Source organism: Stigmatopora argus, chromosome 4 (assembly GCF_051989625.1).
Source record: "Stigmatopora argus isolate UIUO_Sarg chromosome 4, RoL_Sarg_1.0, whole genome shotgun sequence".
Classification (NCBI taxonomy): domain Eukaryota; kingdom Metazoa; phylum Chordata; class Actinopteri; order Syngnathiformes; family Syngnathidae; genus Stigmatopora; species Stigmatopora argus.
In genome coordinates this window covers 20319843-20333648 of record NC_135390.1, presented here as the reverse complement: position 1 = coordinate 20333648, position 13806 = coordinate 20319843, and the positions used below count along the sequence as shown (strand labels likewise).

At 41.7% G+C, this 13806-nt stretch overlaps 3 protein-coding genes across 4 annotated transcripts in view; 1 reads left to right on the top strand and 2 right to left on the bottom strand.

Annotated features, from left to right (window-relative positions):
- The window catches only part of LOC144073135 (gamma-enolase), a 7602-nt gene extending 5768 nt beyond the window's left edge, over positions 1-1834 (bottom strand). Inside the window, exons 1-3 of the mRNA XM_077598727.1 lie at positions 1757-1834; positions 1478-1563; positions 595-690 (exon numbers count right to left, since the gene is read on the bottom strand). Coding sequence (XP_077454853.1) covers positions 595-690; positions 1478-1562 — 181 coding nt within the window. The 5' untranslated portion in view covers position 1563; positions 1757-1834. The remainder of the gene's footprint in view (positions 1-594; positions 691-1477; positions 1564-1756) is intronic.
- On the top strand, positions 1631-13806 carry cdc42l (cell division cycle 42, like). Of its 2 annotated transcripts, none has more exons than XM_077598731.1 (7): positions 1631-1732; positions 8878-9135; positions 11193-11297; positions 11384-11456; positions 11547-11656; positions 12529-12726; positions 12809-13806. In XM_077598731.1, exons 3-7 carry the CDS (start codon positions 11193-11195, stop codon positions 12896-12898), a joined length of 576 nt encoding a protein of 191 aa, XP_077454857.1. In that variant the 5' UTR covers positions 1631-1732; positions 8878-9135; the 3' UTR covers positions 12899-13806. The 2 variants fall into 2 exon arrangements, with proteins under 2 accessions (XP_077454857.1, XP_077454855.1); XM_077598729.1 differs by having other exon boundaries at positions 1635-1732; positions 8878-9025.
- Positions 3557-8687, bottom strand: mlf2 (myeloid leukemia factor 2). The gene is made up of 8 exons (XM_077598728.1): positions 8337-8687; positions 7045-7156; positions 6939-6974; positions 6723-6779; positions 6529-6657; positions 5539-5698; positions 5007-5224; positions 3557-4018 (listed from the first exon to the last, which is right to left on the bottom strand). Exons 1-7 carry the CDS (start codon positions 8378-8380, stop codon positions 5010-5012), a joined length of 753 nt encoding a protein of 250 aa, XP_077454854.1. The 5' UTR covers positions 8381-8687; the 3' UTR covers positions 3557-4018; positions 5007-5009.

Here is a 13806-nt window from a genome sequence, read left to right as displayed (position 1 = left end):
ATAATTTTAAGTAGGGTCACCCCTATTTTAAAAATAATAATAATAATTTTAAGTAGGGTCAACCCTGTTAGATTTATTATGGAATGTTTCTATATGTGTTGTAAGCATTTTTAATAAGTAATAAGGCTATAAATTAATTCATGGGACCACAGACACTTTTCCTCCCCATCGTCTCCTCAAGGCCCCACAGCTCGAGGACACATTGTTTTGTTATTTTTATTTTTTTATTTTTTTTATTTCAGTGCTGAGTTCTAGTAGCAAGCGCCGGACAGGGGAGTGGCTTCCGCTTGCGAGTTTCAGCGTGGATTTTTACATTTTTATGAACTTACAAAAAAAAATTATTAAAAAAAAATTCCCCCAAAAAATCCCCAATGAAGTGAGCCCGCGATACTCGAGGGATTACTGTAATAGACATTGTTCCCGGGAAACGAGAGTAAATCTACTTGTTTCTGCTGCTTTCTACCGTCCCAGTGACAGCATGACTCAGCATTTGTGAGCAATTTCTCCGTATTTTTACTGCTTCATTTTGGGGTTTAGTCGACTGTTCAGACATAAGTCAAGTGATCATATTAGAAACTGCAGCTGGCAATTTACCTTTGCCCTTGTAGCGAGTTTTATCGCCATCTCTGAGTTCCAGTGCTTCGTAGATGCCGGTGGAAGCGCCGCTTGGAACGGCGGCGCGGAACAGACCTAGGTTGGGGTGAAAATCACGACTTGCATTTAGAGTAGAATCCTGTGCGTCAACTTCATTTTTTCCGGTAATACATAACAGAAAGAAAAAAAAAGAATATGATCTGATATTTTTGACAATTTAAGACATTTGAGTGGAAATTCATACTTGTCAACCTCAGCCAATTGCCCCCCTTATTAATGATTGCAATTCCCCTTATTAAGTGATTTAAAAAATGCAACGGGGCACTTATTTACTCAAATAGGGTGCACTTAAGTCTGAAATTTTCTCCAAAGTGGACGGGGTGCCCAATCTGTATGCACTAAATTCAAGGGTCTGTAGATGTCGCTGTATGACGCTGACAGCTTAACTGTCTGGGTACATTGCTTGCTGACGCACTATAGTTATATAGTGAAAGGGGCGGAGTTGTGAAAGGGGAATGCGTGTGCACATATTATCCTTAAAGCATAACAATGTTAGCAGTCGACGTTGACGTTTTTGTCTGCTACCAGTGACCGAGATGATCCGGATTAGAGTCGAAATGGGTAAAACCAGATCGGTTTTACAAAAAAAAGTACTTAAAAAATCCTGTACAAAAGTTGTGATACGGCGTACACAATTTTAAATGATCAAAAAATGTATAAAATACGGGAAAAACGTATAAGTTGACAGGTATCAGCAATTCAATAGTCATTTAACCAATCGATATATCGATTCTGATTAATGAAGGCTGTCGTTAGTACATCCTTAGTCACTGCATACAAGGATTCAACCTTGGATATGCAAATACAGGATCATTTTCTTAACCTTTATCAGTATGGAGATCTACTTCCACTGTTGGGTTTCCCCTGGAGTCCAAGATCTCCCTGGCAACAATATTCACTATAGACATCCTGTAAGAATACAAAAGCAATGATTACAATGCGTATTTTTGACAGACGTGTGTTATTCCCGCAGGACAGCAAATGCTGAATCCTCACACGGGAACCGGAACGTCACGGCCCAATCGTCACCGGCATTGCGACAGAAAGAAAGAAGATGAACGGCTGATGAAGGGAGCCAGTGAGTAAACCCAGAAATTCTTACCTGCTGCCCGTTTGACGCCAGAGGATGCGAGTAGAACGAGGGAAAGGCGAGATGAGGAGGGCGAGCGAGTATGATGCACGCAGTGGGAAACAAGAGGGGGGAGGGGCTGATGAGTCACTGGTGGTGGGGGGGTGTCACGAAAAGGAATGGCGGCTCCAAGATGGAGGTAGAGCTGAATAGCGGGGGGGTCCGATCGTGACGGTGCTCGACTTTGCGTGTTTATTTGGCCTCTGTTGGGGTAACACGTACAGTGGTACCTCGAGATACGAGCTTAATTCGTTCCGGGACTGAGCTCGTATGTCGATATTCTCGTAACTCGAACGAACGTTTCCCATTGAAATGAACTAAACACAAATTAATTTGTTCCAACCCTCTGAAAAAAACCACCAAAAACAGGATATTGGATTGGAAACAATGTTTTATTTCTTCTAATTTGCCATCTATTAACAAAGTAACACATAACTAGTGGTTTAATAGTAATAAAATGTGTTTAATAGTACTAAAATACTTCATTCTAATTTTGTTTTACATTTTTATACCTTTTGTTCTTCCGGCCGGGTTGGCTGTTTGCCCCGCCTCCACATTGACTTTCTCTATCCAGGGCTGTTTGCTTTTGTATTATTCCCTTCAAAATATTCCAAAAATGATGCACACAAATGTCCTCACAATAGGATAACGCACGACCACTTGCCAACGAGAAGTAGTCTTGAATTAGCGATCGCCCCGCCAACGGGAGCTAACAGGCTAAGGGGGGAAAAAAACACTGAAAAAATGCAACGCTCCACCCAGTGCTTGTAGATATCTGTTATACACAAAAGAGATGCGGCAAAAAAGACAGTGCGCTACAATGATAAACAGCCTCATGTCTTGGCCACCTGGCTTTCTCGCATCTCGAAATTTTTCTCGTATCTAGAGATAATTATTTTACTCGAATGTCGGGGTGCTTGTATGTCGAGGTACCACTGTACTAATGGAGGTCAAATTTGTAAAATGAACCACCTCAAATTTGTCTGAGATCCGTGATGAACACGCAGGTAGACAGGTGACGCAGCCGTGCTTTTAAAAATAGTCGTGGCTGCCATTGGTAGACGAGCGGAGGAGGGATATCATTGGTTCGTCTGTGCGTGTATGTGACCTATTAGAGCAGGGGTGTTCAAGCCACAGCTCGGGGGCATTTTAAAGTTGTAAAATTAACAACTGTCAAAGTTGTTTGTGCCTTTCGCTAGTTGTTTTTTTAGGTAAAAATCAATAGATTTCATCTTCGTTAGTTGTCTGGATTGGGAGGTTTGGCTACAGTCAAAATGGCTATCACCATTAATGGTGGGAAATGAGGTCATATTGTTAATGGTCTAGAAATAGGATCATCGTTCATGTATTCTTTGTTTTCTATCTCACATTGTGGTAAACATACTTTCAACGTTGCTGTTATTTAGCACATTTTCCCTGTTTTTCTAGTCAGGTCTTTCCACAATTTGAAGATTTGTTTAATATATCCAGCAAATTGTTCATCTCAGGTACAGAGCAGTTCAGTTTTGCTAATTTTGGGATTAAAATGTTTACAGGCACAGCCATCGGATTATCAATCCACTTAAAGCACCCCTCGCGTTCGCCTTACGATCATGATTGAAATGGGCTTGTTTTTAAATGCTCCACATGAAGCATTTTTATTGCCATCAGGCTTTTAATCCACATGTCCATGTAAACGTTGTCAATGTTTTAAATGAATTTAGCAAATATTCCAAATGTAAAATTGTTTGAGCAATCTCAATAGTGCCTAAAACATACAGAAGACACAGCCTGTTTTTTTATCTAGCAATGTTTAATTAACTTTCCTCTAGCTAATTTAGTCAACATTATACAATTCAATTCAGACACATTCGCGTGTCTTCACAGACAAAACGAACTGTACAGCGGATGCACTGTATATACTTGGAGCACTTTTAGTGGGCAAAAACACACACACACACACACACACACACACATCAAATCCGGAGGAGTAAGCGAGGATGTTTTTGTACAAGTGTGTGAGTGTGCAGATTAATCTCATTCTAAGACTATCACCTGTTTGTGTGGCGAGGAGCGGGGACAAAATTGTTTTTTTGTGGGCAAGGGGCGGGGTGGGGGTGTCACACATGATTATGTATTGACAGTCTGGTCGGCTAAAACATCGACGAGGAAGTTGGAACGATCCTCAATTCACAGCATCTGTACGGTGTTTCCCTCTGCTTCTTCCCGTTTGGCTCAAGATTACAGGCGGGGCTCCTGCCGAGGGGGAGGAGTCACTTTAGGGCAGGTTATCATTTACATCCGTTTTATAATAATAATACAGTAATCCCTAGCCATTTTGCGGTTCAACTTTCACGGACGGCCGTCTTCACTATATTGCAGATTTTTTTCTTGTACATTTTAAATTTTTTTTTTAAATTCCTAAACATTTGAACATTCACGCTGAAACTTACAAGCGGAAGCAACTCCTGTCTTCCGCTTGCTACTAGGACTCAGCACTTTAGGAAAAAAATATATATATATATATATATATATATATATATATATAATTTATTAAACATATTTTTAAAGTTCATAAAAATGTGAAAATCCACACTCAAACTCTTAAACATAAGCCACTTTTGCTAATAGGACTCAGCACTGAAGAATTTTAATTTTTTTCATGTTCATAAAATAATAATAAAAAAACCAATAACAATGTGCAATATCTTGGACTGTGCAATATTTTAGAATTACTTTGCCTGGATGTGATTTTTAAATGACTTATTTATGTTTTATTGGGAAACATGCACTTTATGGAGTAGCACCACTAATTTTGTTATATGCAGCTGTTGTATAATGACAATAAAGGCTTTTGAATGGAATTTGAATTCAAATTCGATTCAATGGAATTTGAATTCAAATTCGATTCAATGGAATTTGAATTCAAATTCGATTCAAAAGCCTATATTGTCATTATACAACAGCTGCGTATGACGAAATTAGTGGTGCTACTCCAAAGTGCATGTTTGAATTTTTTCACATTCAATTCAATTGAATTGAATGTGAAAAATGTGAAAATTTACGCTGAAACTCTTAACCAGAAGCCACTCTTGCTAATAGGACTCAGCACTGAAGATTTTTTTATTTTTTATTTTTATTATTTTAAATAGGGGTGACCCTACTTCGTGGCCACGTCTGGTCCACATTAACCGCAATATTCGAGGGATTACTGTATATAACATAAAATAGACACAGCCCGTACCTCTCACCAGTCGTAACGTGGGCGAGACTGGGGCGGGTGGTGTCGGGGGGAGTCGTGCCGGTGGCCGGGTGGGGTCGGGGAGCTGCTGGGCGGGGCGGTGAGCGCCAGCTGCTGGGCCCCCGCTCGTCGGTCTCGCCCGTAGTCCAGGCCCCGGGCGCTGGGGGGAGCGTATCGCCCCGCTTGAGTCCGCCACTCCGTGTCGAACGCCTCGGCCTCAGCTGGTGGGAGAGAAGGTTCGGGTGGTCAACAGCAAGGAGGCGGTCTCATTCCCGGAGAAGGATTCGTACAATTTCCAAAGCGCTCACAAGGGGCTTGGGGGGTGCTGGAGCCTATCCCAGCAAACTACAGGCAGCAGGCGGGGGACACCCTGAATCAGTGGCCAGCCAATCGCAGGTATCTGAAGGATTCATAGGCGTAAAATAACAATTGGGCCCAATAGACGTTTCGGGACAAAGCCGGGTGGTTGTAGTTTGTTTGCACTTGTTATTTCCCCACGTTTAAGCATCGTAATCTCGACGGAGCCGTGACGTACTTTCATCCAGGTTTATATAGTCCTGCCGTTCCTCCTGGTCTCCGGTCCGACGGTTCCGCGCGCGCTCCATGATGTGTGCGCGTTCGCCGATATGGTGGCCGATGGCGAGACGTTCCACGCCGCTTTCGCTGTCTCGCATGGACTGACGTGTTTCACGGATCTGAAACAAAAAAAAACACACCACGTTTTCCAACAGGACAACACATCCCTTATATTTTCAGATTTTCGATGATCCATCTATGTCTCATAGTTACAACCAAGCTTAAGATGAACAATAACCACAAAGCGGAAGACGATTCAAAGCAAGTCTATTGCCCCGTGTTACTGTAAAACACAAAAACTAGGAGTCCTCTAATGAAGTGTTTCCCAACCTTTTTTGAGCCGCGGCACACTTTCTCAATGGACACCACCATCTGATTATCTTTTCATTTAAAACGATGTCGCCTATATTAACAATAGTCATTCTCATCCAAGTTTTACCAGCAGAAATCACATAAACCTCCAAAATGAAATTTTTCACACTGACCTAATGTCCCCAAAAGTCGATGTCTGCGGACCGTGAACAATTTGTGATGTAAAAATAAGTAATGTCATGTATTTAATCGCACCATTTTCTGACTTTTCTCGAAAGATGACTTAAATCTCCTAATTTTACACCCCAAAAAATTGTGCTCACAGACTTTACGTCGCCAAAAGTTGATGCCGTCAAAACCAAACAACTTCCGGTTCATGTTAGAGGAAAAATAAGCAACAAAATGACTGTTTCACCATTTGAATCTTGTAATAGTATAATCTATAATTGAACATTCATCATGTTTTGATTTGAACCTCGTCACCGTTCAATTCTAATCTCATTATATTCATAGGATTTTTTCTCTCTAAACATTACATTGTATGCGTTCTCGCAATTTCCCACGGCACACTGGTTGGGAAACACTGCTTTAATGTGGTTTTAGGCCACCGTTTATTTGAGCGTGTATTATCTCTCACCCCTCCTGGGCCGTGTCTTGTTTGGTGGGTTTGTTGGTACATTGTCGGAGCCCCAGCGTCCATAGAAGAGTAAGAAATCACAGTGGAGGAAGAAAAAGTCTGGCAGTTGGGCGAACCAGAGATCCTTTCCTGCAATACAAGATGATGACTTGGAAGCCACCAAATCCTTCGTTTTATCATTCTGAATGACTCACCATGTTTTCCATCATTTCCCCCATCATGCCAAACATGTCCATGAACCCTCCTCCACCCTGCAAACAGTGAAAATAATGTCATCTTTTTTGAACGCCGTGAGCGTCAAAACATCGAAAGCTTGCGAACAATAAAAAAAAAAAAACTATTCTTATGCAGGCTTTGAAAATCTATTTTTACTGACTCGCTCGCAAGACTAAGGCGCTCGAGACGCTCACCATTCCCATCATGCCAAACGGGGTTAGTGCACCAGCCTGGAAAAAGAGGCAGAAAAAAAAGTAAGCGGAAAGATTTTGGAAAATGACGATTTTCAGTCTGTTATACTTGTCGCCGAGGCGCACGAGGTGGTTGAATCTGTGGCGTGAGTGCAAAAGGGTCCATGCTGAATGGTCCAAACATGCTCCTCATTTGCTGCCTGTGAGCAGCAAAGGGATCCCTACGGGCCAAAGAAAGCAACGTGGATGGCGTTACTAGCAAATAAAGTACAGTAATCCCTCGATTATCGCGGTTAATGTAGACCAGACATGGCCGCGATAAACGAAAAACCGCAAAGTAGAGTCACCCCTATTAAAAATTATATATATATTTTTTTACTTCATTGCTGAGTCCTAGTAGCAAGCGGAGGACAGGGGAGTGGCTTCCGCTTGCGAGTTTCAGCGTGGATTTTCACATTTTTATGAACTGTTCAAAAAAAAAAAATGTAATTTAAAAAATTCCCCAGAAATAAATCTGCGATGTAGTGAAGCCGTGATATTCGAGGGATTACTGCAGTGCTTTAGCTACTGGAGTGTCATTGTCTCCGATGGGGATTTAGAATGGAAATGCAGTTTTTGTTTCACATGGGAAAATAATTTGTATTCAGCAAAAACAGATATTACTTTGACATGGATTCTACTTTTTTTTGCAGTGGTTCTTTTTAATCGCCGTCAATTATAGTTTGACCGATTATCGGCGACGATATTTGGCCATTTGATTACCCTGCATGTTTTTGGGATGTGGGAGGAAACCGAGAGTACCCAGAGAAAACCCACGCAAGCCCAGGGGAACATGCAAACTCCACACAGTGAGCTGGGATCGAATCCACGACCCCAGAACTGCGAGGCCTACGCGTAAACCACTTATTTTCAGACGTAGTAATTCTGAAAATGGCGATTTACACAGTGAAGCATTTTGAGCAACCATCTTTGCTAGTCCTTGTAAAAAAACCACTCATTTTTATACGTGGATCAATCTGTCAGTTCACTTTGATTAATTTAGCGCTGCACTTCTCTCCCTAAATGCATCACACTGCACGTCCTGATTTATATGCAATATTTAACACCCACGACCCACGAGCCTGTAACACAAAAGCCCAACTTTAAATCAAAGATATTACATCAGCATCAATCACCCACGTTTTTCCCAGGACACCTTTCAAAACACTAAAGTATCGCAATGGAACTCCCCTTTCTGAGTTTATTTATGATTTAAAGTGATGTCACCGTGCTCCAAAACGGGTCCGATGGAACCCAGCAGGCCAGAGGACGAGTAGTAAGCTTCTTCCAAGCACACTACGGCCTGACGTGCTTGAACGGGGGAAAAATGCATTAAATTCAATTTTTGTTGCGTGTACTCACAGCATGTAGGGATCGTCGTCGACGTCATTGAGATATCGAAACATGTTCGGGGATCGGTGATGCAACTCAGCTGGCTGCTGTTAGCCAGCTAGCACGCTAGGTAAATAGATGTTGTTTTCTACGGACGACAACAGAATGTACTCGAACCCCAAGTCCCGGATTAAAATGGTGGTGACTCTGTTGTTCGGAATTCTTTTGGTGAAGCGGAGCGGCAGACTAACTCGTTGTAAAGCCGGGATGGCAAATTCCAGAAACCCGAACAAAACATGAGAAACGGAAGTCAGATTTTTGACAAAGAGAAGGTAATTTAGTTTACCGAACGCCTTTTTAGACCGCTGCTACATCTGGTTGGGGATTTTCAACGTAAAAGTAAATATACCCACACCCTTTATATTTATACAGAATTCTAGCTAGCCCCTTGACTATTCAAATATTTCACCCATGAAAACTATTGATAAACAGTCACGAATCCCTTAGAAATCCAGAAATCAGTTCATATTTGCATATTTCATATTAGCACCCTCTGTTTTATTTTTTACAGCGTCAATTGTTTCCGCTTCCACTCAGGGGCGCTGTTTCTCCCTTCGAGCCACAACATTGCGTCGCGTCTCTTGTGCGCGTGCGCCCAAAGTCTTTCGACCCTCAAACCCGGATGTAACCAACGCCTAACCTGTCGGAAGGAAAAAACGGTGAGTATACTTGTAAAATCCGCTTTAAAGGCCAACATTCCTGCATTTTCATCAAGTAGTCGCACTTAGGAAAGCTTTTTCACAATTTGAGACCCTCACCGGGTAGAAAAGTGAGTTAATTCGACCGGTTGCCGTTTCCTTGCCACCGTCTTTCTGTGTAATGCTGTAGCTAACATCGATGCACTTGTCCCAATTGCCACATTTAGCCTCTTTTTCAATGTTTATCCTGGTGAAAAAAATCGTTAACTGGCGCAAATACGACAAGATATCCTTCCTATGCTTCAAAAAATTGTTTTATATTGTCTTACCATTGTATTGTGGCCTTAACTCACTGGCTGCCATTGACGACGATAGACGTCCTATCTATTAGAACTAAGACCGATTGAATCCATGCTCATTCGCTGCCAACCCTCCCAGTTCTAATGGATTGGACGTCTACTGGTGACAAACTCATTTAAATTCGGCAGGAAGGATGAAAAGAGTCGCATGAATTGGACGTTTATCGCGGTCAAAGGTGATTGAAAAAAGCTAATATTCACGCTTTGGAATAATGGCATGTTTATGTATGCGGACATATAAATTATTATTTTGTAATTACCAAGTTGGGTTTAGCTTTGCGAGCTCAATTGTTTCTTTCTGTTTGACATCTTCGGTATGTGGCCAGTGCGGAAGTCATCTTCGTTCGTCATTATGTGCCTTTTTTTTTCCTCCTTTAAATATTCGTACATGTATTAACACGTTTGGCATGACGAGCTTTCCATGGGCAAATCCTCTTACGGCAAGAAAAGGAAAAAAAAAACGCTTGTAAAATGGAAAACTCGCACAAGAGCGATTAGCAAGTAAAAAATAACCTCCAGGAAAGTTCCGGTGTGAATAAAAGCCACTTAGAAGGGAGAATGCTCAATTTTTAGACCGTGAAAGGGGAAATTGTACCTGTAAACCACATAAACAATGCATTGTAATTCTATAGGGTTTTTAAAAATATGCTGGTTTATGTTGTGCAAATGTATGGACATGTGATAACAAGCAAGAGGACGGCAGAAGTTATTTCCCAATCTTCCTTCCTGTTTGGCCTTTATTTTGACACTTTTCGTGCGAGGTTTCTTTTGGAAATTGCACAAATATCTGTGGTATGACAACTATTTGCGCTATTAGAAACAGTTATTTGGGAATTAGTACTCAAATAATAACTTAGAGTTGCTTGTTAAGATGTTTTATGAGTGATGTCCCGATTGTTTTTTCCCACCAGTTAGTCAGAATCAGGTTAAAAATAAGGTGGGCTTTTAAAATGAATTGATTTATTGTAATTTATTGCTGCCAGCCCCCCGTGTCAAATTGGATTGGACATGTTTTGCTGTCAATGTCAGGGAAATATGTTCAATCAATACCGACCTTCCTTCCCAGTCGAAATGGATCAGATGAACCTTCAATGGCAGTGAGTCATTACTCAAGCAATAAAGTAGTAATCGAGTCTGAACAACTTGATTAGCCATAATTAAAAAAACAATTTGTGATAAACAGATAAAAATCACTGCTGTTTCAATAACCAGTTATGGATGTCGATAATATTGGAATCGCAGTGTTCTAATTGGGGAAAACAGACTTTTGAATATCTTTTTTTTTTAATACAATTCTGAGGTATCGGATTAGTACTCGTCAGGTGACTCTGACTCAGGTGCGAAAATATGTCATTGGAACATGCCTAATTGTTACATTGGAAATAAAGCAGTGTATTATTTTATGACTTGAATACAGGTGGATTTTTTTTTAAATTGTTACATCCTTTTTATGACACTGCAAATAAACCATTGTGTTTTATACCTATTAAATAAAACTTAATGATAGAAAAGTGGAAACCTATTTCCTGTTTCAAAACTATCATCGCAGAAAAACATGATAATGATAAGACATGTCATAAGTGAGATTGTATCTGTATGAATCAGTTGCATTTATTAACTAGGACTAAGTATTTTTGGAGCAATTCAAAACTCATTCAAATTTGGAGATTGTCCCAAATGTTCACCAAAATAACCAAAATAAAGCTAAAATGCTGTTTTCTGTCACCAGAATATCAAGAAGCCTGAGTTCAATTCATTGGCATCTTATGAAAAATAACGCCGATGTCACTTTAATCCTTTTCTACTATGTTTTTGTTTGACCTTTCTAGATGCAGACTATAAAATGTGTAGTTGTCGGGGATGGCGCAGTGGGAAAAACCTGCTTACTCATCTCCTACACAACCAACAAGTTCCCCTCAGAATATGTGCCTACGGTAAGCGCCATCTCATCTGTAAAATCTATTTTTATTTTTTGTATGAGAGGAACTAAGTGGTCCAAATTCTATTGTTTTTACCCCAGGTTTTTGACAACTATGCAGTGACAGTGATGATCGGCGGCGAGCCTTACACACTTGGCCTTTTTGACACTGCCGGTAAGGAATTTGAAGGGAAATTGGAATTTGTCGATGTCGCCAACCGACAAGAAAAACAAAAAACGGGATTGTTTTATTCTGCGTGCTCAGGTCAGGAGGATTACGACCGGCTGCGTCCGCTTAGCTACCCGCAGACAGACGTCTTCCTTGTCTGCTTCTCTGTCGTCTCCCCGTCGTCATTTGAAAACGTCAAGGAGAAGGTTGGTTATTTCGAAATCGGGCTAAAACGTTGACCTTTGTTTATTTACATGTTTTACAAATATACATGTTACGTTTATCAGAATATTCAATAGCATTTTTATATTCGACGACTTGGAATTCCTGTCATTTAATCAAGTCCAAAATTAGAGTATGAAAGCATGCACATAGTAAGCACAATTCATTCATTCATTTTCTGAACCCCCTTATCCCCACAATGGTCACGGGGGGTGCTGGAGCCTATCCCAGCCTGAGAACGCCCTGTATCGGTGGCCAGCCAATCGCAGGGCACAAGGAAACGCTCAACCATTCCACTCACCTTGGGGCAATTTACAGTGTTCAACTAGTTAGCCTAGCATGCCTGTTTTGGGGATGTGGGAGGAAACCGGAGCACCCGGAAAAAAACCCACACAAGGCCGGGCAGAACATGCAAACTCCACACCTGGGATGGAACCCTCCACCCCAGAACGCTTGCATACATTAGATTAGATTCGATGACTTAATTCATACTTTTCTGTAAAAAAAGTCAGCTAGCAGTGAATATATTGGGCCAAGATTATGCTTCAATAGCAATTGGTTTCCAATAAGTTTTTTTTCCGGAAATAAAAGAACTGAAACAGAATGTGATGATAGTGCGACTTAATCGGAAAAATACGGTGATTCTTACGTAGACTCGGTTAGACACGGCTTTAACTCATCGACGTCACATCCATTTGAAATAGAAGGTTTGGCAGCGAGCGAGCGAACTAATATTCGTCTCCTGCCACCCTGTCACTTCAAATGAATTGGACGTCTACTCGCGATAAACTAGATCTTAGCCCGAGGTAGAACATGTTCCATTTTGACCCTGTTATCTGCCGTCCACACCCGACAGTGGGTTCCTGAGATTTCCCACCACTGCCCACGCACGCCATTCCTGCTGGTGGGGACTCAGGTGGATCTCCGGGAGGACAGCAACACCATCGAGAAGCTGGCCAAGAACAAACAGCGGCCCCTGTACCCCGACAGCGCCGAAAAACTGTCGCGGGACCTCCGGGCCGTCAAGTACGTGGAGTGCTCCGCCCTCACCCAGGTACGCCCAGGCTAAGTAGACGGGAAGGGGAACCAGGAAGCGCGTGGCGTGACGCCTACTTCCTTTTTGTTTTGTCGCCCAGCGTGGCCTCAAGAACGTGTTCGACGAGGCCATCCTGGCCGCCTTGGAGCCCCCCGAGACCAAAACCAAGAGGAAGTGCGTCCTGCTATAGACGGGCAGTGCTCGCAGACCAAAACGGAATGAGTAAACGCGCAAAGAGGGCGAGGGGGGGGCGGGGGTTTGGGTCCAAATCAAAACATCGGTGTGTTCCGTGGCCAATCGAGACAATGGGGAAGGTACAAAGAGACTTAAAAGGGGACCGCGGTGGCGACTGTGCCTTCAAAAACAAACAAACCAACCAACGAAAAAAAAGAACGAGTTTAAAGGTCAGTAGAGTCAAAACGGGTAGTTTGAGCCGTCTCCTCCTCATCGCTGAAAGTGCAGTGTTCTCCACAAATGGGGCAGGAACCCTCCACCTCCCTTTAAAGAGATTTTTATTATTATATAATTGCTTTTGACTTCACGTGGCCTCCTGGGGCTTTTTCCCCCCAGTTAGACGGAGTAAAAAAAAAAATAATTAAAAAAAATTAGTTTTTAGTCAAGGGGCGACTTAATGACAAGTGGTACTCTACTATCTTTTCTGACTGATTTGAACGACGGAAGCACCAGAGGTTGAAAACACTCCGAGCGACGGTAGTGCTCTCTAACTGCGACTTCCTTCCTTCCACTCAGTGATTAGTGTGGAGGCCATTTTCACCTTTTTTTTTCTTCTTCTTCCCTTCTGCGGGTGACTTCAAAGAATTTCTATTTTTATTCTTTCTTTGTGTATATTGCGTTGCTTTACATGACTTTATTTTGGGACCTTTCTAGCAGTAATTTGTTTTCCTTTTGAAACTTGAGTTTTTTTTTTGTGACATCACTAAACTACCAATAAGGCGATTGATATTGCAAAATGAAAATTCAGCTGTAATATTTTGCATAGATCTTAATCTCGAGCGATTATGACGTTAACCTTTGCTAGTTAAATTCGTGGGAGTTTGTAATCGCATCTTTGTAATAAAATGGTTTAACTGACATGAA